This window comes from Anomaloglossus baeobatrachus, chromosome 2 (assembly GCF_048569485.1).
Source record: "Anomaloglossus baeobatrachus isolate aAnoBae1 chromosome 2, aAnoBae1.hap1, whole genome shotgun sequence".
NCBI lineage: Eukaryota > Metazoa > Chordata > Amphibia > Anura > Aromobatidae > Anomaloglossus > Anomaloglossus baeobatrachus.
The window spans coordinates 763,174,944-763,199,702 of record NC_134354.1 but is presented as its reverse complement, the minus strand read 5'-3'; the positions used below and the strand labels follow the sequence as shown (position 1 = coordinate 763,199,702).

At 49.0% G+C, this 24,759-nt stretch overlaps 1 protein-coding gene across 1 annotated transcript in view; it reads left to right on the top strand.

The window, feature by feature from the left end:
• LOC142290027 (retinal guanylyl cyclase 2-like) overlaps window positions 1–24,759 on the top strand; it is a 125,777-nt gene that overhangs the window by 55,875 nt on the left and 45,143 nt on the right. The window contains exons 8-12 of the mRNA XM_075333970.1: window positions 11,657–11,833; window positions 13,006–13,162; window positions 15,358–15,507; window positions 16,939–17,087; window positions 21,199–21,362. Coding sequence (XP_075190085.1) covers window positions 11,657–11,833; window positions 13,006–13,162; window positions 15,358–15,507; window positions 16,939–17,087; window positions 21,199–21,362 — 797 coding nt within the window. The remainder of the gene's footprint in view (window positions 1–11,656; window positions 11,834–13,005; window positions 13,163–15,357; window positions 15,508–16,938; window positions 17,088–21,198; window positions 21,363–24,759) is intronic.

Here is a 24,759-nt window from a genome sequence, read left to right as displayed (position 1 = left end):
CCCATGGTCGCCTGTTCCACTCTCTGACTGCCCTCACTGCCTCCCATGGTCGCCTGTTCCACTCTCTGACTGCCCTCACTGCCTCCCATGGTCGCCTGTTCCACTCTCTGACTGCCCTTACTGCCTCCCTCGGTCGCCTGTTCCACTCTCTGACTGCCCTCACTGCCCCCATGGTCGCCTGTTCCACTCTCTGACTGCCCTCACTGCCTCCCATGGTCGCCTGTTCCATTCTCTGACTGCCCTCACTGCCTCCCATGGTCGCCTGTTCCATTCTCTGACTGCCCTCACTGCCTCCCATGGTCGCCTGTTCCACTCTCTGACTGCCCTCACTGCCTCCCGGAGTAGCCTGTTCCATTCTCTGACTGCCCTCACTGTCAGAAAGTTTTTCCTAATTCCTTCCTTTAAGTTTCATCCCATTGCTTCTTGTACTGCCTTGTGCTAATAAGAATACGGTAGTTCCCTCTGCACTGTGACCCACTTTCAGATATTTGTAGACCGCTATTAAGTCTCCTCTCAGCCTTCTCTTTAGTTCTTTTAGCCATTCTTCATATGACATGGTTTGCAGACCTTGTACCATCTTCGTTGCTCTTCTCTGGACTTGCTCCAATATATCAATGTCTTTCTTGAATTGGGGGCCACAGAACTGTACACAGTATTCCAGGAGGGGTCTGACCAGGGCAGGGTATAGGGGAATAATTACCTCTCTTGATCTAAATTCAATGCTTGTCTTGATACATCCCAGAATTTTGTTGGCCTTTTTAGCTGCAGCTCCGCTCTCTTGGCTCATGTTGAATCTGGGATCTACTATTATGACCAAGTCCTTTCCCCCGGTGCAATCACCTAGTTCTATTCCTCCCTGGGATAATAGAGATAGAAGCTTATAGTGGTAAAAATAAGAGGATTAACAAAAGTCAAAGAGTTTGTTCCATTTAATTACTAAAAATATTGGTGAACAGCAAATACAAAGACATCTTAGGGGCTGTCGGTGTTTTCCCTGCACTACACAGTATGGCGCTTTTATATATACATTTTACAGTGTGGTGCTCTTACTGATGCACTGTGCTGTATGGCGCTCTTACTGATGCACTGTAATGTATGGCACTTTTACTAATGCACTGCACTGTATGGCGCTCTTACTGATGCACTATACTGTATGGAGCTTTTACTAATGCACTGTACTGTATGGCGCTTTTACTGATGCACTGTACTGTATGGCGCTTTTACTGATGCACTGTACTGTATGGAGCTTTTACTGATGCACTGTACTGTATGGCGCTTTTACTGATGCACTGTACTGTATGGCGCTTTTACTGTTGTACTGTATGGCGCTTTTACTTATGCACCTCGCTGTATGGCGCTTTTACTTATGCACCTCGCTGTATGGCGCTTTTACTGATGCACTGCGCTGTATGGCGCTTTTACTGATGCACTGCGCTGTATGGTGCTTTTACTGCTGCACTGTGCTGTATGGCGCTTTTACTGATGCACTGTGCTGTATGGTGCTTTTACTGTTGTACTGTATGGCGCTTTTACTTATGCACCTCGCTGTATGGCGCTTTTACTGATGCACTGTGCTGTATGGCGCTTTTAGTGATGCACTGTACTGTACGGTGCTTTTACTGATGCACTGCACTGTATGGCACTCTTACTGATGCACTGTACTGTATGGCGCTTTTACTGATGCACTGTACTGTATGGTGCTTTTACTGATGCACTGTACTGTATGGCGCTTTTACTGATGCACTGTACTGTATGGCGCTTTTACTTATGCACCTCGCTGTATGGCGCTTTTACTGATGCACTGTGCTGTATGGAGCTTTTACTGATGCACTGTACTGTATGGTGCTTTTACTGATGCACTGTACTGTATGGTGCTTTTACTGATGCACTGTACTGTATGGTGCTTTTACTGATGCACTGTACTGTATGGTGCTTTTACTGATGCACTGTACTGTATGGTGCTTTTACTGATGCACTGTACTGTATGGCGCTTTTACTGATGCACCTCGCTGTATGGCGCTTTTACTTATGCACCTCGCTGTATGGCGCTTTTACTGATGCACTGTGCTGTATGGTGCTTTTACTGATGCACTGTACTGTATGGTGCTTTTACTGTTGTACTGTATGGCGCTTTTACTTATGCACCTCGCTGTATGGCGCTTTTACTTATGCACCTCGCTGTATGGCGCTTTTACTTATGCACCTCGCTGTATGGTGCTTTTACTGAAGCACTGCGCTGTATGGTGCTTTTACTGCTGCACTGTGCTGTATGGCGCTTTTACTGATGTGTGTCGCCCTGGGCAAGCCAGGGGACACAGGTCACACACCACCACACCCCACACTCCAGGTAGGCACATCACAGCTAACCACAAATCCTTGTTGCCTTCCTCCAGAGGTTGATGATGCACACCAGGGGGTGGGCCAGGCGGTTGGCTCCGCCCACCAAGGAGCTCACAACTCTGGAGGCAGGAAGAAACCAGGCAGATGAGTCCAGGAGGAGGAAGTGGAAGGAGTGACAACAGAGATTAGCCCAGGCAGGGCAAGTGTGAGGAGCTAAAGTGGAGGAGTTAAGGAAGGAAAGTAGTAAAGGAGGAAAGCAAGTAAAGTAACAGAAGAGAAAGACAGCCTGAAGGGCCCAGCTTTGTGAGGGCCAGAACAGCAAGGTCAGCAACGGCGGTGACTGTCTGGAGGGGGACCGTTTGGAAGTTCCTGGAAGGACCCCGTTGGCTGTGTGCCCGGTGGTCTGGAGCAGTGTTCTGAAGGACAGTCAGCACCAGGGCAGGGGCCTCTCGGACCCCGGCAAGGCTAGGAGTCGCCAGATTTGCCAAATCCGTCAGTGACGGGGACGCAGATCCCCCAACAACCAAGTCCCGATTGAAGGCAACAGCCCAACCCGTATTGGAGAGACACCGCCACCGCCACGGCACAAGTTTCTCAGGGCCAGCACCTGCGGGCAAAGTGTAGAGCTCCTCCGGCCCAGTTTGCAGTCGGGGAGCGGGTAACCGGAGGGAATCCACCGCTACCATCAGTCAACACAGGTGCAAGGAAGAGAGACATCACCGTCACCTACCGGGAGTGCAGGTGCAGCCGTCTGTGGGACCGTCCTACCAGCCGTTGGTTTACCGTATAAACTGTGTCCGTGTCTCAGGCTGAGTGAGTACCACAGTGCCGCAAGGCACAGCGCTGCCCCCGCGTCCCTGCGCCCTCCAGGCCCTACACTTCACATCTCATCACCGGGCCCCGGGATCACCAACCCCTACCCACGGAGGGGCAACACAACACCTGGCTGCTCCGCATCACCATCCCCGGGACCCCCACACTGAGCAGCGGTGGTGCAATCACCACAACCGTGGGTGGCGTCACGAACTATAACAATCCCCACACCCAACAAACATCCCCTTTCACTCACGGGCGAGGAGTGTCGCTCGAGAAACCCCGGGATCCGGCCCACAGCTCGAGCCACCAGGAGCAGCTGCCGGACCCGAGCAGAAGGGGTGAGCGCGGTGTGCTGACACCCTCCTCCCCGCCCGCGACAGATGCACTGTGCTGTATGGTGCTTTTACTGATGCACTGTGCTGTATGGTGCTTTTACTGATGCACTGTACTATATGGTGCTTTTACTGTTGTACTGTATGGCGCTTTTACTTATGCACCTCGCTGTATGGCGCTTTTACTTATGCACCTCGCTGTATGGTGCTTTTACTGATGCACTGCGCTGTATGGTGCTTTTACTGCTGCACTGTGCTGTATGGCGCTTTTACTGATGCACTGTGCTGTATGGTGCTTTTACTGTTGTACTGTATGGCGCTTTTACTTATGCACCTCGATGTATGGCGCTTTTACTGATGCACTGCGCTGTATGGTGCTTTTACTGCTGCACTGTGCTGTATGGCGCTTTTACTGATGCACTGTGCTGTATGGTGCTTTTACTGTTGTACTGTATGGCGCTTTTACTTATGCACCTCGCTGTATGGCGCTTTTACTGATGCACTGCGCTGTATGGTGCTTTTACTGCTGCACTGTGCTGTATGGCGCTTTTAGTGATGCACTGTACTGTATGGCACTCTTACTGATGCACTGTACTGTATGGCGCTTTTAGTGATGCACTGTACTGTACGGTGCTTTTACTGATGCACTGCACTGTATGGCACTCTTACTGATGCACTGTACTGTATGGCGCTTTTACTGATGCACTGTACTGTATGGAGCTTTTACTGATGCACTGTACTGTATGGAGCTTTTACTGATGCACTGTACTGTATGGCGCTTTTACTGATGCACTGTACTGTATGGCGCTTTTACTGATGCACTGTGCTGTATGGTACTTTTACTGATGCACTGTACTGTATGGTGCTATTGTGGCACCCTGGACAAGCCAGGTCGTCACAAGTACTACACCAACACACCCCACACCCCGGTTAGGCACACCAAAGCCAAACACAAAATCCTTGTTGCCTCCCTCCAGGGGCTGATGTCCACACCAGGGGGTGGGCCATGCGGTTGGTCCCACCCACCGAGGAGTTCACAGTCCTGGAGGCGGGAAAACAGTTTAGTTTCAGAGGAGTTTTGAAAGTGAAGTGGAGAGGAGACTGACAGCGTCCGGGTGTGTGGCCCGGACGGTACAGCAAGGTTGGCAGACGGTGGTGACCGTCTGCAGGAGAGGCCGATCATAGTGAGCCGTAAGGACCGTGGATGGGCGGTGGCCCGGCGGTACCGGACCGGTGAACAAAGAGAAGCCAGCACCATCCGGCAGGGCTTACGGACCCCGACCAGGCTAGGAGTCACCATAAAACTGGTCAAATCCGTTAGCGAAGGGAACCTCCGGGGTTTCCCAGCAGCCAAGACCCGATTGAAGGCAACAGCTCAAACCGTAGAGGGAAACACAGTCACCGACAAGGCTACAGTTCCCAGGGCCAGAGCCTGCGGACAAAAGGGGCTCCTTCGGCACCCATCCAAGCTGGGGAGCGGGTTACCGGTGGGAACCCATTGGAACCGTACACAAAACACAGGTGCAGGGAAAGGCAGTCACCATCAACCTGCCGGGAGGAAAAACACTGCAGCCGTCTGTGGGACCTGTCCATCCAGCCGTTTGTTTTACCGGAGACTTTGCATTCATCATTGGCTGAGTGAGTACCACCGTGCCGTGTGGCACAGCGCTGCCCCCGCGACCCTGCACCTCACCAGGCCCCGTAGCCCGCCTGCCATCCATCCCTACCCCTCACCGGGCCCCGGGACAACCAAACCCGATACCCACGGAGGGGAGAACCAACATCCAAGCTGCTCCCTGTCATCGCTCCAGGGATCCCCGTCCAGAGCAGCGGTGGTGTCACAACCTCACCACAACCGTGGGTGGCATCACGGACAATATCCCTAAACCCAAACCAAACCTCCCCCTTTTCACTCACGGGCGAGGACCGCCGCTCGAGTCCCCGGGATCCGGCCCACCGCTCGAGCCACCACCGAGCAGCAGCAGCCGGACCCGAGCAGTGGGTGAGCGCAGCGTCCCCTCCTCCGCCCGCGACAACTTGGTGTCACGAACAGGATCTTACCGCTCTCCTGTCTGGTAGAGGTGCGCCTTGTGACCGCCGGAGGTGTCCGGCCGAAAATTTTGAGAAGCCGCTATTTTGGGCGCGAAAAATTCCCGCTCGAGCGTCTCCTCGAGTAGTGGAGGCGCGAAAGCCGAAACCCCGCCCCTGTAGAGGAGGAGCCGGAAAAAGACTAAGGGGGACTGATGGCGTCTGGCCGCATGTAGGCAGCGGCTATAAAAGCAGGGACGCCAGGACCCTGCGGCCATCTTTCTGTTCCTGGAAGAGGCCACCAGAACGATGTACATGCCGTCCTGCAGCACCATAGCCCCCGCGCCTGGAACCGCGGCGTGGGTGGAGGTCTGGACCGCCCAGCTCCAACAGCGGCTGCAGGTCAAGATGCAACTCCTCTTGGAGGAGTGGGAGGCCGACATGGCGGAGGTGGTGGCGGCCGTACGGAGACGCGAGGAGGAAGGAGTCTTGGAAGGGAGGGTAAGTGACCCACACCCCTGTACCCCTAGTGGGTCGGTCATCGCAGCCAAGGGACCCGGTCCATACCCGCTCGACCTGCTATCTCCCCCGCTACCCGTGTTGGCTGCTGCTACCCTGCCACTAGGCCCGCTACCACCACCACCGGTAGCGGTACCCCGCCCATCCGCCCAGGCGGACCGGCCTGCAGCCGGAGCCCGTGACTGATCAGAACTGCTCCCGTAGAAGGTGCCGAAGCCAGAACTGGAGGCACCTGCGGAGACTTCCCCCGAGCCGGTGCCGACAGGCCGCTCCGTGCAGGAGGCCCAGCGGGAGACGATCCATGTGCCTATCCCCCACGCCTTGGCTGAGGCCGCGCCGGGTTGCTGCTGCAGGGCAGCACCCAAGGCCATGACACCGCGGGACCTTACCCCCAGAATGCCAATCCTGGGCAGCATGAAGGAGGTCTCGCGGGGCCCGACCCGTGCGCCGGAGCCTGCAATGGCCCCTTACTGGGACAGAGGACAGACCCCGCTGGGCCAAAAAATTGCAGAGAGGGAGCGAATGAAAGCGGAGATGGTGGCCCGTACGATCCGGGAGAAGGAGAGCCTCCGCCAAGCAACTTTCCGTGTCCGGGGTCCGCTCTATGAGGGGCAAGTGAGGAGGTTTGACGTCCGTCGGGGCTATGGGTTTATATACGAACCGGGCCTGGAGGCCGAAGTCTTTGTGGCCCGACGGGACGTCAATGCTCACCTACCAGAAGACCACCCGGGCCGCAACCTGATGCTGGGAGATTTGGTACAGTACACCAGGCACTGCGGGGAGAGGGGTTGGTTTGCGCTTGATGCGAAGCTGAGGGGCAGTCAAGAGGCCCGAGTATCCGCCCAGCCCCCTCCCCTGGCCGACGTCGTGGATCCGGAGTAGGTTAGCGGAGCCCCGCTGCAAGTTGTCCCCGTTGGGACCACCAGTACCGTAGAAAGTTTTGAATGATAAGTGAAAATGATTAACCGAAGATGTGACCTGATTTACAACCATGATTGAACCAGTCATTGCCGGCAACTGTTGTCCTCATGGGGACTGTTTGCAAACCATGCGTAGAAACTGCTACGGACAAGCCCGAGAACTGGCAGGGCAACCACGAACTAGTGGTATGTAAATAAAAATGTGTTTTTAAGACTTTAACCGCTACCGCCTCCGGAGAGGCTGATTTGGAGGATGGCCTGGAGGAAAGAGATGGCCCAGGCCCGCCACTACCGTAACCGGTGGCGATCCTCCGGGGGTTCAGGGGTTCCCCATGGATGTGGGTCCCCTGAAAGGGACAGAACCCGCTCGGGCAACTTGGTGCTGGACTGGGGTCAAGGGGTGCTGCCCATTTGCTTAGGGGCACCATCAGGGCCAGGTTGCTTGGGTGGGAGAAGAGCAGAAGCCGTTACCGTTAGTAACGTTTAAGGAATGTGCCTCCCGATGTGGGAAGATTGAAAATGCTTGTTTTATATGTTTACCGTTTTTTATCTTTTACAGTTAAAACAAAACCGGTGATGGACGGGCAGCCCGCGGACGGTCTGCATTTTACTAAGGGGGAATGTTGCGCCCTGGACAAGCCAGGTCGTCACAAGTACTACACCAACACACCCCACACCCCGGTTAGGCACACCAAAGCCAAACACAAAATCCTTGTTGCCTCCCTCCAGAGGCTGATGTCCACACCAGGGGGTGGGCCAGGTGGTTGGTCCCGCCCACCGAGGAGTTCACAGTCCTGGAAGCGGGAAAACAGTTTAGTTTCAGAGGAGTTTTGGAAGTGAAGTGGAGAGGAGACTGACAGCGTCCGGGTGTGTGGCCCGGATGGTACAGCAAGGTTGGCAGACGGTGGTGACCGTCTGCAGGAGAGGCCGATCATAGTGAGCCGTAAGGACCGTGGACGGGCGGTGGCCCGGCGGTACCGGACCGGTGAACAAAGGGAAACCAGCACCATTCGGCAGGGCCTACGGACCCCGACCAGGCTAGGAGTCGCCGTAAAACTGGTCAAATCCGTTAGCGAAGGGAACCTCCGGGGTTTCCCAGCAGCCAAGACCCGATTGAAGGCAACAGCTCAAACCGTAGAGGGAAACACAGTCACCGCCAAGGCTACAGTTCCCAGGGCCAGAGCCTGCGGGCAAAAGGGGCTCCTTCGGCACCCATCCAAGCTGGGGAGCGGGTTACCGGTGGGAACCCATTGGAACCGTACACAAAACATAGGTGCAGGGAAAGGCAGTCACCATCAACCTGCCGGGAGGAAAAACACCGCAGCCGTCTCTGGGACCCGTCCATCCAGCCGTTTGTTTTACCGGAGACTTTGCATTCATCATTGGCTGAGTGAGTACCACCGTGCCGTGCGGCACAGCGCTGCCCCCGCGACCCTGCACCTCACCAGGCCCCGTAGCCCGCTTGCCATCCATCCCTACCCCTCACCGGGCCCCGGGAAAACCAAACCCCCTACCCACGGAGGGGAGAACCAACATCCAAGCTGCTCCCTGTCATCGCTCCAGGGATCCCCGTCCAGAGCAGCGGTGGTGTCACAACCTCACCACAACCGTGGGTGGCGTCACGGACAATATCCCTAAACCCAAACCAAACCTCTCCCTTTTCACTCACGGGCGAGGAACGCTGCTCGAGTCCCCGGGATCCGGCCCACCGCTCGAGCCACCACCGAGCAGCAGCAGCCGGACCCGAGCAGTGGGTGAGCGCAGCGTCCCCTCCTCCGCCCGCGACACTATTACTGATGCACTGTGCTGTGTGGCGCTATTACTGATGCACTGTGCTGTATGGTGCTTTTACTGATGCACTGTATGGTGCTTTTACTGATGCACTGCACTGTATGGTGCTTTTACTGATGCACTGTGCTGTGTGGCGCTTTTACTGATGCACTGCACTGTATGGTGCTTTTACTGATGCACTGTGCTGTGTGGCGCTTTTACTGATGCACTGTGCTGTATGGTGCTTTTACTGATGCACTGCACTGTATGGTGCTTTTACTGATGCACTGTGCTGTGTGGCGCTTTTACTGATGCACTGTGCTGTATGGTGCTTTTACTGATTCACTGTACTGTATGGTGCTTTTACTGATGCACTGCACTGTATGGTGCTTTTACTGATGCACTGTACTGTATGGTGCTATTACTGATGCACTGTACTGTATGGCGCTTTTACTGATGCACTGTGCTGTATGGTGCTTTTACTGATTCACTGTACTGTATGGCGCTTTTACTGATTCACTGTACTGTATGGTGCTTTTACTGATGCACTGCACTGTATGGTGCTTTTACTGATGCACTGTACTGTATGGTGCTATTACTGATGCACTGTACTGTATGGCGCTTTTACTGATGCACTGTGCTGTATGGTGCTTTTACTGATTCACTGTACTGTATGGTGCTTTTACTGATGCACTGCACTGTATGGTGCTTTTACTGATGCACTGTACTGTATGGTGCTATTACTGATGTCCTGTGCTGTATGGCGCTCTTGCTGATGTACTGTACTGTATGGTGCTTTTACTGATGCACTGTACTGTATGGCGCTTTTACTGATGCACTGTACTGTATGGCGCTTTTACTGATGCACTGTGCTGTATGGCGCTTTTACTGATGCACTGTACTGTATGGTGCTATTACTGATGCACTGCACTGTATGGTGCTTTTACTGATGCACTGCACTGTATGGTGCTTTTACTGATGCACTGCACTGTATGGTGCTATTACTGATGCACTGCACTGTATGGTGCTATTACTGATGCACTGTGCTGTATGGTGCTATTACTGATGCACTGCACTGTATGGTGCTTTTACTGATGCACTTTGCGCTATTGCGCTTTTACTGATGAAGTGTGCTGTATGGCGCTTTTACTAATGTACTGCACTGTATGATACTTTTACACATGTATCATATTGTATGGCACTGTTACTCATGCACTGTACTGTATGGCGCTTTTACTGATGCACTGCACTGTATGGCGCTTTTACTGATGCACTGTATTATATGGTGCTTTTACTGATGCACGATACTGTATGGCGCTTTTACTGATGCACTCTAATGTATGGCGCTATTACTGATGCACTGTATTATATGGTGCTTTTACTGATGCACTGCACTGTATGGCGCTTTTACTGATGCACTGTATTATATGGTGCTTTTACTGATGCACTGTACTGTATGGCGCTTTTACTGATGCACTGTACTGTATGGCGCTATTACTGATGCACTGTATTATATGGTGCTTTTACTGATGTATTATGCTGTATGTCGCTTTTACTAATGTACTGTACTGTATGGCGCTTTTACACATGTATCATATTGTATGGCGCTTTTACTTATGCACTGTACTGTATAGTGCTTTTACTCATGTACCGCACTGTATGACGTTTTTACACATGTACCGCACTGTATGGTGCTTTTATTCATATACCGCACTGTATGAAGTTTTTACACATGTACCGCACTGTATGGTGCTTTTATTCATATACCGCACTGTATGACGTTTTTACACATGTACCGCACTGTATGGTGCTTTTATTCATATACCGCACTGTATGACGTTTTTACACATGTACCGCACTGTATGGTGCTTTTATTCATATACCGCACTGTATGACGTTTTTACACATGTACCGCACTGTATGGTGCTTTTATTCATATACCGCACTGTATGACGTTTTTACACATGTACCGTACTGTATGGTGCTTTTATTCATATACCGCACTGTATGACGTTTTTACACATGTACCGCACTGTATGGTGCTTTTATTCATATACCGCACTGTATGACGTTTTTACACATGTACCGCACTGTATGGTGCTTTTATTCATATACCGCACTGTATGACGTTTTTACACATGTACCGCACTGTATGGTGCTTTTATTCATATACCGCACTGTATGACGTTTTTACACATGTACCGCACTGTATGGTGCTTTTATTCATATACCGCACTGTATGACGTTTTTACACATGTACCGCACTGTATGGTGCTTTTATTCATATACCGCACTGTATGACGTTTTTACACATGTACCGCACTGTATGGTGCTTTTATTCATATACCGCACTGTATGACGTTTTTACACATGTACCGCACTGTATGGTGCTTTTATTCATATACCGCACTGTATGACGTTTTTACACATGTACCGTACTGTATGGTGCTTTTATTCATATACCGCACTGTATGACGTTTTTACACATGTACCGCACTGTATGGTGCTTTTATTCATATACCGCACTGTATGACGTTTTTACACATGTACCGCACTGTATGGTGCTTTTATTCATATACCGCACTGTATGACGTTTTTACACATGTACCGCACTGTATGGTGCTTTTATTCATATACCGCACTGTATGACGTTTTTACACATGTACCGTACTGTATGGTGCTTTTACAAATGTTCTGTGTTGCAGTTTTACTCATGCATTATACTATATGGCGCTCTTTCTCATGCTCTGTACACTAGGGCGTTTTTAATCGTGCACTATTCTATATACTGACAATAATCACGCATTGTACTATACACTTATTTGTACACAAGATGACCAGACAATAAATAGCCAGCCTAGAATCACTGTAAATGGCATCAACATATGTTAAGTCCCATGTGTGGCTGACCGGTCCCCTTCTGTTTTGCAGATGAAAGATTTGAGGAATGAAAATGTGAATCCCTTCCTGGGCTTTTTTTCTGACTGCGGCATTTTTGCCATCGTGACTGAACATTGTTCCAGAGGAAGTCTGGAGGATCTGCTGAAGAACGAAGACGTCAAGTTGGACTGGATGTTCAAGTCATCACTAGTGTTAGATTTGATTAAGGTTTGTATGACATACGTGTCTTACTGGCTGTGATAAAAGAAGAAAAACATTAAAATTACAAAATTAACAATAAGTATAACACCAAGCAAGTCCACAATGTAGCAATATACAGTGTGTCCACCCATATCCTGTCTGCCGCCATTAACTTGAGAACGGCGGCAGCTATAGGCATAGAAGTGGTGTCTAGGTATAGTAAAGTATCCATGCACTACGCAATGAAACCACCTATAGCGCCACCTGGTGGAAAACAACGGAGTTAGCATTTTTATCTCAAAAACGGAACAAGATAAAGAAAAAAAGTGAATTTCAAAGTTGTAGGTCATCATCAATTCAATACGAATCAACACCTTGCATACAGAAATGCTATGATATGAAACCCATGACCCCCCCCCAAAACATTGAATGCTGGTCACGCATATAGCGCTCATTTAACTTTGATGCTCAGAGTGGCCCCCGTCAGCTGCAATGCACATCTGGCCTCTGCACAGCATACTGTATCTTGCTGCACGTTGTGCAATATGGTAGGTGACACGTTTGTACAAGCATCTGTGATACGTCGTCGTAGATCCTGCAATGTTGGTGGAGGGGTCGCATACACCTGCTGTTTGATGTGACCTCACAGAAAGAAGTCCAATGGGGTCAGGTCAGGTGAGCATAGGCCACTCCACACAGCCACCATACCCAATGACTTGTAGGAAGGTCTCCATGAGGTATCGCTTCACGTCCACAGCCTTGTGAGTTTTACACGTTCTAATCATAGCATTTCTGTATGCAAGGTGTGGATTCGTATTGAATTGATGATGCCCTACAACTTTGTAATTCACTTTTTTTCTCTATCTCGTTCCGTTTTCAAGATAAAAAAGCTGAGTCAGTTTTTTTCCACCAGGTGGCGCTATAGGTGGTTTCATTCCATAGCGCATGGCTACTTTACTATACCTAGACACCACTTCTATACCTATAGCTGCCGCCGTTCTCAAGTTAATGGCGGTGGACAGGATAGGGGTGGACACACTGTAGACTGCAACCATGTATTAAAAGCCCGACAAGCCCAACACTGAGTAATGGATGTAGAGCTGTCTAATGGTTGGCACTGGAGTCTTCAGGTGCAATGTTCATCTATTTCATTTTTCATGGTTTTTTTCTGTTATGCTAATTGATTTTTTTTATCACAGGGAATGAGATATTTACACCACAGAGACTTCCCCCATGGACGGCTGAAGTCACGGAATTGTGTCGTGGATGGAAGGTTTGTCCTGAAGATCACCGACTATGGTTACAATGACATTGTAGAGAACCAAAAGGCTCCTCGTTGCCCTCTACCACCTGGAGGTGAGAAACAAGAGGAGAATGTATTATTTCTTTCATCTGTTTCCTAGTTTCTGGTCTTTTTTTCCTGTTTTTTTCGAATATTTTCCCTTATCACTGGAGGTGAAAATACCGTACCAGCAGCTCATGCATTTCCTATGGGAACATAAAGAAGGGGGAAAGGTGAATATTTGCCACAATCAGTGGCGTAACACCAGTTTGATGGGCACCAGTGCAAAATTTGGACCTGGGCCCCCACCGTCCCCGCATGTTGGTCAGATGTATGTATACATTTAGCGTTCTAAATCCTATAAAAACATACTAATTGCCCTCCTTCCCATTATGTAGTAATGTCCCCCCATCCTGTTCTAATGTAACTCCTCCTGGGCTCTTTCCTGGTAAATATGTCCTCCATCCTGGTATACATCTTCCCCCATCTTGATATATATGTCTTCCATCCTGTTATGTACTGTCTCCCTCCTGGTATATACTGTTTCCCTCCTGGTGTATACTGTCCCACTCCTGGTATCTATGTTCCTCTCCTAGTCCCCTCCGGGTATATACTGTCCCCCTACTGGTATATATGTTCCTCTCCTGGGCCTCTCCTGATATATATTGTCCCCCTCCTGGTATATACTGTCCCCCTTCTTGGTATATATGTTCCTCTCCTGGAACCCTCCTGAAATATATGTAACGGGGTGCCAGGGGTGCCTCGGGGGTTGTAGTCATGGCCCCTTTTTCGGTCAGGCTTTCCCCCGGCTCCGCCGTCACTATTGGGACAGGAGATGACTTGGTGGGGCAGAGTGTGGTGGTGCAGATAACGCCGTCAGAGGTACAAACACTTTGCAGACGTGGATCGGTTGAACCAGAAGGCATGTTTATTGTACACTTCTTCATGACAGAGGCAATAATCAGATGGTGTCACAACTTCGGCTGGGGGAAAACCTTTTCTAGATGTCTCCTCTAGTGGGGATGTGCCCGGCTACTCCACTTCACCTGGCTCCCACTCCGGCTAACACAGACTGGACCCACACCAATACTGCTTCACCCTTGAGGACACTTCTTCTCTTCTTTTCCTTCGCTTTCCTGTCCACCCAGCTCCCACACTCTGCCCCTTCTGCTTCTTCTCTCCCGTCCCGGATTCAACTGCCTCTGACTCTAACTTTTTCCTTAACAACTCCTTTTCTCCCTCCCCTTTCTGCTGCCGGCTCCTCCTTTCCTCTGCCCTGTTTCTATAGGGACAGCCGTCCCACCCGGCCACTAGGGGAACCCACTAAAACAGTAAAACATTTTTATTAAATAACATCAGCATTAACAACTTTCAGGGGGAAAACTGCGCTTCCTTGTAAGGGGTCTGCCCACCCCTTACATATACTGCCCCCCTCCTGGTGTATACTGACCCCTCCTGGTATATGTGTTCCTCTCCTGGGCCCCTCCTAGTTCATACTGTCCTCCTCCTGGTATATACAGTCTTTCTCCAGCTATATATGTTCCTCTCCTGGGACGGTCCTGGTACATACGGTCCCCCTTTTGGTATATACTGTACTGACCACCTCCCCAGCTCCCACATCGTGCGTTGTCCTCCTCTATAGCTGCCCACAGTGGTCGGCAGCTTTCATCGGCGTCCGTGCTATGGCAATGCATGACGTCATTGTCATGTGCCGCTTCAGTCACGAGGATGCCGACGAAAGCTGCCGGCTTCTGTTTGTCCGGCAGTATGTATCGCAGTGCAGGGACCTGATAGGTCTGTGCACCGCAATACATTTCAGCTGGGGCCGGCGGGCTCTCTGTACCCCCGGGCCCGGTCGCGATTGAGATCCCTGTGACCGCGAGCATTCCACCTCTGGCCTCAATCTAATCCTCGGAGTGGTGTGACCTGAGGGCAGTTTCCTATCTGAGGGCTCCTGTCCATGTGTTGATGGACATTTTTCATGAATAGGGTGAGGATTTGTGGTGTATACAAAGCGGCCATATTTTCACTTTTGCCATGTACAGAAAAAAGGTTTATAGGCAGAGAAGAAATCTCTCAAACGCATCAGTGCAGCCTGTTAGTGTTTCTGCCCTCTATCCTACAGCTCCAGAATTATAGTCCTGGCCTCTATGCATTGCACTTCTGTACCAAATGACATCACTAATTCACACCCATTGCTAATGAAAATACTGTAACATCATCTCCTCATGGGAGGAGCTAATCCATGTGATGTCATTCTCTCATACAGAATTATTTTGGACGGCCCCTGAGCTGCTTCGAGATCAAAACCTGGCCAGAAGAGGAACCTTCAAAGGAGATGTATTCAGCTTTGCTATCATACTGCAAGAAGTGGTAGTACGTGGTCCACCATACTGCATGTCGGGTCTCCCAGCTGAGGGTAAAGCTTTGATACAATACATCCTTGTATAGCGGTGCGGTACTATATCTCTTCTTGTAGTATATCCTCTATATTACAAGGTGTGTATGTTAAGGACTCCCTGCCAAGGTGGCCACCGTTTGAGCACATGAGGCTACTCCGATACATCGAATCAGAGACAAGGCGTAAAATGTGCAAGAGCCACTTTTTTTTATATATATTTTGGGCAATGTTCGACAATTTTTTTTAACCACCAAAATAAAAACAAGCCTTCGTACACTTATAGTTGTGGACAGATGATAGTGACGCACCCCAGGGCCTTGGGGTACTCAGTCCCGGGCCTTGAATCATGGGGACGTATCATGGGGACGTATCACGGATGGCCGATACCCGATTCCGTGACCCTGGGGGTCGCTTAAAAAAGGGGTGAAAAATAAAAAGTTTTTCGTGACGCGACTTGCCGTATGCGGCTGTATGGGGAAAGCCGCCGCTGCAAAGTCTCTCACTACTGGGGCTGGTGGTATTGAGCAGCTTGGATGTTATGGCCCTCTGCATGTAGAGCTAGGCCCCAGGGGAGGATGATGGTGGTGGTCGTATGGTGAAAGGTAATGATGCAGAAGGGCAGGAAGAATTCAGACAACACAGGGGCTGCGGTTTAACTTGTTCTTTACTCACTGGTTTCTTGGAGGTGCAACCCGGCTGGTGCTGGTCTCTACCAATCTGGGCTTCAGGTGTTTCGGGATTCCCTTGATCCCAGTACCGGTGCAGTGACCTGGTGAGCTTTACTTCCATGTACCCATCTACAGTTGGTGGGCCCCCATGGCCTGATGCGTTCTGGGGTCCCCTCCTGTCGTCACTGTCCTGGCCCGTATGGCAGACAGCTTGAAACTCTCTTGGGTTGGACCTTTGTCCCCGTTCCCGGGTTCCCTCTTTGCTGCTGTTCCCCGGACACTAATGTTGGTGAGGTACTTTGATGATTCCCTCACCGGGCAGATTTATCAGATGAGCTTGAAGCGTCTTCCTGAACTAGGGCTCTGCACCCCGCCTGTGCCTGGTCCCATGAGTTCTCACACCGTACTCTCCCTGTTACTGAAAGCAATACCCTGTGGCACCTGACACCTCAGGGTGCCACAATAGGAAAACAGAAAGCACAAAAATAAAATAATCGCCTGATCGGGAAGGGGTTAAAAGAATATTCCAAGTTTTAGGAGATAAAAGGTTATTCATGGTATAGTGATTTTTGTTACGTATTCTTCCTGTAACCAAGAACTCTGCTTGTTGTTATTCTGTCAAGTCGTGACTACCTCTGCAGTCATCACAACTGGAGCAGATTTTTATTCAGTGACTGCAAGCAGAGATCTTATCCACCATGAGCTAGGTGTGATTATTGGAGATGTTCAGAAAACGTGAGGAATAAAATACGATATAGTGACTCTATTTTACACTTTTTAGAAATCATCAAGAAGGTAAAGAAGCCTCCACCTCTGTGTCGCCCTAACGTGGCCCCCGACCAGGCCCCTCTGGAGTGTATCCAGCTCATGAAGCAATGTTGGAGTGAACTAGCGGACAGGAGGCCAACCTTCGATGAAATCTTCGATCAGGTGGGTGACAGAAGACGTTTCGGTTATTTCCACCTCACCCCTTCCACTTTAGTCTGACAGACAGTTGAAAGGGGAAACTTAACAATAGAGTGGAGCTTACTGTTGCTTTTCTCCTATTATAGGCAGAGCAGTGGGGGGAGGCTCCTGCTGCAGCCAGTTATCCTATAGGCAGATATAGGTCTGTTCTGAGATTTGTTTGAATAAAGAAAGTACTCCCCCCCCCCTTGCCTCCAGGCATAGCATCACTGGGGAAGACAATGTTACTGTGGCAACCGGACACTGGGGTGCCACAAATGCATCAAAAACGCATTAAAAAGCGCATGTATTTGATGCTGTATTTTTCCTACCAACACATCAGTATTTGCAGCAGATTTTTATGCAAAAGAGCGAGATGTTCTGCAGAATAGCAATGGAGATTGGTTTCTGTTAACAGAAGAAAAGTGATGATATGGCAAAAACAGCTGAAAAGGTAATAAGCAGTAAATTACAAAATCGCTTGTATTTACAGGCCCCATATAACAATATCCATTTATAAAATTGTGAAATGACCCTTTAATGGGCCAATCCGATTCACCATTCATTGACAGAAGAACACAAATATGCACTAACAGTTCTGTAATAGGAGATTTGTCCGGTTTTGATCATCTTTATATGTTCTATCCATGGGGATGTTATCACTGAATCCATTCATTTATCAATAAGGAAGCCCTGATATGTAAGAGATACTCATCTACAAAAGTGAAATTCTGCAAATCAGGTCTCAGGATGGCAGAAACATAGATTTGTGTCGCCACCTGCTGGTCATACAGCTGTACTGCAACCTAACACAATGCAATGTATGAAAAGTGCACTTTGCATTGGAGAGATTCAGATCACTCCTCATTCTGCACCTGTATTTAACGTAATGTATCCAGATATAATGGTCTTGTCAATAGTGGTCAGACAAAACATTCAATCTCGTTCATCATCATCTTCAGCAGTAGCATTATCAAATCAGTAGCTAAAAAAATCCATCTTGACATCACACTTAGACCCTGTGCACACGCTGCTGTTTTTGATGGAGTTTTTTTTTTTTCCAAATGTGCAGCAAAATCTGCATGGTCCCCTGAAGCCAGCAAAGTCTATGGGATTTTAGATTTGTTGTGCAGTTTTTTTCTGCACGGTTTTGGTGCAGATTTTGATGCAGAAAAAATCTGCAGCATGTCAATTATTGGTCAGGTTTAGCAGCGTTTTTCCACCCACTGACTTCTATTCATTGACTTTATTGATGGCCCATGAAACCGCATCAAAACCGCATCAAAACCGCATCAAAACTGCATCAAAACCACATCCGGTTTTGACGCAGAATTTTTCCACAGTGTGCAGATCTGCTGCAGAAAATTTCTCCACCAAATCTGCAGCGTGTGCACACAGCCTTACAGGATAATAAAATATTAGAAGACACATTGTAAGACACTTAAATGTGGTGTTTGTTGTTTTTTTTTTTTTCATAAATCAATAGTACAAGGGAATATAAGACATTTTGTAATATATCTTATCAGTGAAATCTGCTTCTTTTTCTGCTTGTGAGCTGCTTTTCCCCCTCCCTCACTTCTTAATCTCATAATTCACGATAAAATATTGTTAAAATCCTTGAACAAGACGGATTTACTGAGATATTTGATCACCACTATCTGTTGATTCACAGCTACACTGCTCAGTATTGCTGTATGATGCTCTCAATGTTGCTCTCTAGTGTGTTATTTCACTCCAGAGCTAAATTCACAGCACTGATTACTGCTGTATAATATCCTCAATGCTGCTTTCCAGTAAGTGTTTTCTCTCATCTCAGAGCTGGATTCCCAGCTACACTGCTCAGTACTGCTCTATAATATCCTCAATTTTGCTTTCTAGTAAGTGTTTCATCTCACCCCAAAGCTCAACTCACAGTACTGCTGTATGATGTTCTCACTGCTGTATTCTAGTGTTTTATCTTACCCTAGAGCTGTATTACCAGCTACACTGCTCGGTACTGCTTTATAATGTCCTCAATATTGCTTTCTATTAAGTGATTCATCTGAACCCAGAGCTCAACTCACAGTACTGCTGTATAATGTTCTCACTGCTGCATTCTAGTGTTTTATCTTACTCCAGAGCTAGATTTGCAGCTACACTGCTCAGTACCACTCTATAATGTCCTGAATTTTGCTTTCTAGTAAGTGTTTCATCTCACCCCAAATCTCAACTCACAGCACTGCTGTATAATGTTTTCAATGCTGCATTCTAGTGTTTTATCTCACTCCAGAGCTGGATTCCCAGCTACACTGCTCAATATTGCTGTGTATTATGGTCCGTTTTGTTGCTGCTTTCTAATAGGTGTTTATCTTATCCAGAGCTGAATTCACGGCTATACTGCTCTGTTATGCTGTATGTTGTGCACCATATTGCTGTTGCTTTCTAGTATGTATTTATCTCATCCAATAGCTTGATTCACAACTACACTGCTGTATAATGTTCTATATTGCTCCAATTTTCTCATATATATATTTATCTGACCCCAGAGCTGGATTCACAGCTACACTGCTCAGTATTTATGTGTAATATCCTTCATGCTGATTCTGCTTCTGAACATTTTCTACATAGAGACAGGAGAACATAAGTTCCTCATGTTTGTGTGTACTGTGTATGGGAGACATCAAAGCAGATAGTCTCCACCCACCAAGCTCAGAGACAACTGAAAGTTAGAGATAAAGACGGCAGAAGGGAAAACTGGAGAAAATGCAACATGCAAGTCATATAATGGCCAGAAATTGTGTAGCTTTTTGTGTACTCATCCAATAGCTTATTTGGAACAGTCTTTCCAAAATATGGGTACGTTTTAATTAACAAAATGTGCAACAAATCCTTCATTTCATGCTGGAAGGCAGCTTGCTTAATCAGAGCCCTTCCCCGACTTTTCGGCAATGGGAACACATCCTCCCTTCTCTCTGTTAGGCCTCTTATAAAGCTTTAGTTTGTTTTATTATTAAATTCATCATTGTTACATTGACACATCAGGTTTATAAATGTATTACCGCCCTATTCTGCCAATGTATGTAAAGCGCTGTGGAATCAATAGCGCTATATAAGTGAATAAATCTTATTATTATCTGAAAAGTGGACAGGGCTTCAGAGTTGCAGCAAGTGGCTGTAGCTTGTGCACTATACAGTGTGTCCACCCATATCCTGTCCACCGCCATTAACTTGACAACGGCGGCAGCTATAGGCATAGAAGTGGTGTCTAGGTATAGTAAAGTAGCCATGCGCTACGCAATGAAACCACCTATAGCGCCACTTGGTGGAAAACAACGGAGTTAACATTTTTATCTCGCAAACGGAACGAGATAGAGAAAAAAAGTGAATTACAAAGTTGTAGGGCATCATCAATTCAATACGAATCAACATCTTGCATACAGAAATGCTATGATTAGAACGTGTAAAACTCACAAGGCTGCGGACGTGAAGCGATAACTCATGGAGACCTTCCTACAAGTCATTGGGTATGGTGGCTGTGTGGCCTCCACGCTCACCTGACCTGACCCCATTGGACTTCTTTCTGTGAGGTGACATCAAACAGCACGTGTATGCGACCCCTCCACCAACATTGCAGGACCTACGACGACGTATCACAGATGCTTGTGCAGACGTGTCACCTGCCATATTGCACAACGTGCAGCAAGATACAGTATGCTGTGCAGAGTCCAGATGTGCATTGCAGCGCCATATGCGTGACCAGCATTCAATGTTTTGGGGGGGTCATGGGTTTCATATCATAGCATTTCTGTATGCAAGGTGTTGATTCATATTGAATTGATGATGCCCTACAATTTTTAATTCACTTTTTTCCTCTATCTAGTTCCGCTTTCGAGATAAAAATGCTAACTCCGTTGTTTTCCACCAGGTGGCGCTATAGGTGCTTTCATTGCGTAGCGCATGGCTATTTTACTATACCTAGACACCACTTCTATGCCTATAGCTGCCGCCATTCTCAAGTTAATTTCGGTGGACAGGATATGGGTGGACACACTATATGATGCACAGTATGGCGGGATAGTCCTTATTCTATAATCAAGATCCAACATTTTTATTTCAGTTTAAGACCATAAACAAAGGGAAGAAAACCAACATCATTGACTCCATGCTGAGGATGCTGGAGCAATATTCCAGTAATTTAGAAGATTTGATCCGGGAGAGAACGGAGGAGCTTGAGGTGGAAAAACAGAAAACTGAAAAACTTCTCTCACAAATGCTGCCTCCGTGAGTAGACATCTGTCATGAGTGTATCTCGCTTGGGTGGAGACCTGGTGTCAGAAGATGACAGCACCTCACTGCTGGCAGGTTCACTACTGTTGTGTGATAACATCTCCTTGCTTTTGGTGCTGTAAGGATTAAGCACCCTTTCTTTCCTGGCTGCTGGCTGTAGCTTCCAATCTCAGGTGTGGCTCTTTGGGATCACTCCCCTTCCCTACTTAAGTCATGTGATCTGATCACATGATACCTGTGATAGAAACTGAATCCTCATGCTATGTGGTCCACTTTGGAAGGAACCTGCTGTGGAGGAATTTTTTTCTGCTGTGTGCAGCAGCGGTGTTTGCTGCATTGAAGCCGCCTGGAGTGTTTTTCCTTTGCATGCCTATTTCCCCTGTTTGCATTCCTTCCCTTGTACTTCTGTATTGTAGTGGAGAGTCTAGTGCTCTCATTGGCATGCTCACTAGCCAGGGTGAGTGTGTGCCACCCCACGCCAGCAGCCGGGCTGCTCGGATCCGGATCCGTGGTGGCTTGATGTGTGTCCGGACCCGGGGGTCGTGCGGCCACTCAAATGAAGGGGGTATTTACAGGGGATTGTGTTAACGTTCGTGACGCCACCCATGGTATGTGGTAATTTGTAGCACCACCGCTGCAGTTGGGAGAACCCGGGGGTGATGGAACGGGCAGCCGGATGTTAGCACCCTCCACGGGTAGAGGGAATGCCCCGGGAATCGGTGATGATGAGGAGGAGTGCCGTTGGGTGCGAAGGGGTCACTTTCATACTCAGTCCATTATATTGACACAGACTACTGGATAAACCAAAGTTCTGGATACCGCTGCCGCTGAGGGGAGCTAGTTCAGGTCCCGTCCCCAATGGTGCTGCCTGGTGATCCATGACCTGCCTCCTGGCACTAAGTTTACTTCTCTGTTGGTCCCGGTAGTATGGAACTTGCTGGGTCCCGCTCCCCACTATGGCCAAGTGTGGGAGCTTGCTCTCAGGGTTCACGCATGGGATTTTCTGGACTGTTTGAGTGGAAAGTCCTATCCCCCTCGTATCGCTAGTACCCCGATTGTGGAGCGGGTGGAGAGTGGATCTTGAAGGCTCCATTCTCGTCGGGTAAATTGTCAGGTTGCCTGAAGCTACTGCCTGACCTAGGGTTTACGTACCCCGTTGTGCCCTGGTCGCAGCCCGGTGATCGTGCAAGGCTAGTGGCTGTCCTCCTCGACAGACCTGTGCCCCTTGCCACGATCCCCTGCGATCGGGGGTCCAGCTCCTCTAGCTCCAGACCACCGTCTGCCACCTAGATAACTTCCTAAGAGCCCGGCTCCTGACCTCCTCTCTCCTTCACTTCCAACACTCAACTCTCACTACTCCTGAACTCCCCTAACCAACCCCCCAAGTGGGGACCCTATTCCACTCAGGCCATCCACTGGTGTGTCTGGTGGGTGTGGTGCAGAGTGTACCTAGGATTTTGATTAGCTGATGTAGGCAACACCATGTAGTTGGGGACCCATAATCAAGAAGGAGGTGGATATTTCACTGGAGGGCAGATTGTGCAATACCCTGTGATGACTTGATAGTCCAGGGGCATCACAAGTGTAGAGATAGCTGAGGGCCTAAGGTATCCGACTCGGCGACAGGTTGCAAAAACCTGTATAGGAATGCTAGGGAGCTCAGGAGTCAGCTCGGGGTGAGTTCAGGGGGTGTCCACTCACCCCTCTCCCTAGTGGCAGGGACCTCCATTGTATCTTGACTAGGGATGATCGACTACCTCAAATATTTGGCTTCGCGAATATCTGACGAATAGGTCACCGCTATGCGAATATTCGATGTGCAATGTAAGTCTATGGGAAGCCTAGACTTACATTAGTAATAGTTATGAATAGTTGTTATTCGGGTTTCTCATAGACTTACATTGCGCATTGAATATACGCGAATAGTCGAATAGCAGCGACCTATTCAGCCAATATTCGCGAAGCCGAATATTTGAGATATTCGATCATCCCTAATCTTGACCCCTGTGTTCCCTGTGTGTTGTTACATCTTCTGAGGGTTTACATGGTACTGGGTAAACCCTGCTAGTCACGTGCATTTTGGTCCCTAGACATCTGGAACTCGTTCACCCCCCACCACCCCCAGCTAGCTATTCATGAGGGGCCAAAGAACCAGATCAAGGACGTTCATATCACATACACAGACCATGAAACAGCTCTAGGGCCCTTAGAGAGAGGGGACCTGTATGCTGTTGGGTAACAGGAGTGACTGGATAAATGTTAAATCTCTGTTTGCTTTCAGTGAATGGGAACGCTTTTTTTTTTTTTTTTTTTTTTTTTTACAACTCAAGGCTAAAAACCTGTAAACTTCTTGGGGTCTTTCTGCTAGAGTTCCATCCTCTGCAACCTTCTGATTTGGGGCCGCACTGTATTAAGGCCAGTATCTAGCGTCAACGCTCCCCTATACTCAGTGTCTCAGTCAGTACTTCAGGATCACGCTATATTAGCTTCGGTCTCCTTTCTCCTGCCACAGATCACCCACTGCATGCAACCTTGATGACCTTCAGACCATATGTCTGCTCTTGTCACACACTGAGTCTCAACTAGAAGAAATCTGTCTCTTTCCCTGTGAACTAACCCCTCCCATTGTGGGCTAGTCCCAAAACTTAACTACTTCTTACCCTAGAATCCAACAACCACATATAAATGTGACACCCTGGACTAGCCAGGTAGTCACAGGTAGACCCCCTGCACAAACACCAGCCCCTAATAAGGTGACAGCAGCCAACCTACAAACCCTAGTCACCTCCCTCTGGGTTTAAGAGTTCACAGGCCCTGAGGCAGGAAAAACAGAGTAGATTAGTTTTGACAGTGAAGTGGAGTGGAGTTCAAGTGCAGACCTGTGTCCAGGTCTGCCACAGTCTAACACCAGGTGTCTGGGTTGGAGCCCAGTCACCTCTGGCAAGGAGGCAGACGGTGGTTGCTGCCTGCAGGAGCCGGGAAGACGGCTGGTGGAACCGTAAGGGACCGGGACAGGGTAGTGGCCCACCGGTACCGAACCGGGGAGCAAACTGGAAACAGGAGCACCAGGAGGGGTACTCAGCCCCAGAACGAGGTCCAGAAGCCACTGGACCACGTCGAATTCACTGATTGAGGTCTGGACCTTAGGTCCTTTCCCGTCCCAAGACCCAAAAGACGGCAACAGCCCACCGAGGGGGATAGAAAGCCACCGCACAGGCAGAAAGATCCAACGGGCCAGCGCCTGCGGGCAAACAAGTTCCCCGACACATATCAAGACGGGGAGCGGACTACCGTTGCTGAAGCATAGGCAGTCAAGTTCTACCACAGAGGTGCAGGAGAAAGGCGGGAACCACCAACCTGAGAAAGGGGCAAAGCGCAGCCGGCTGCGGAC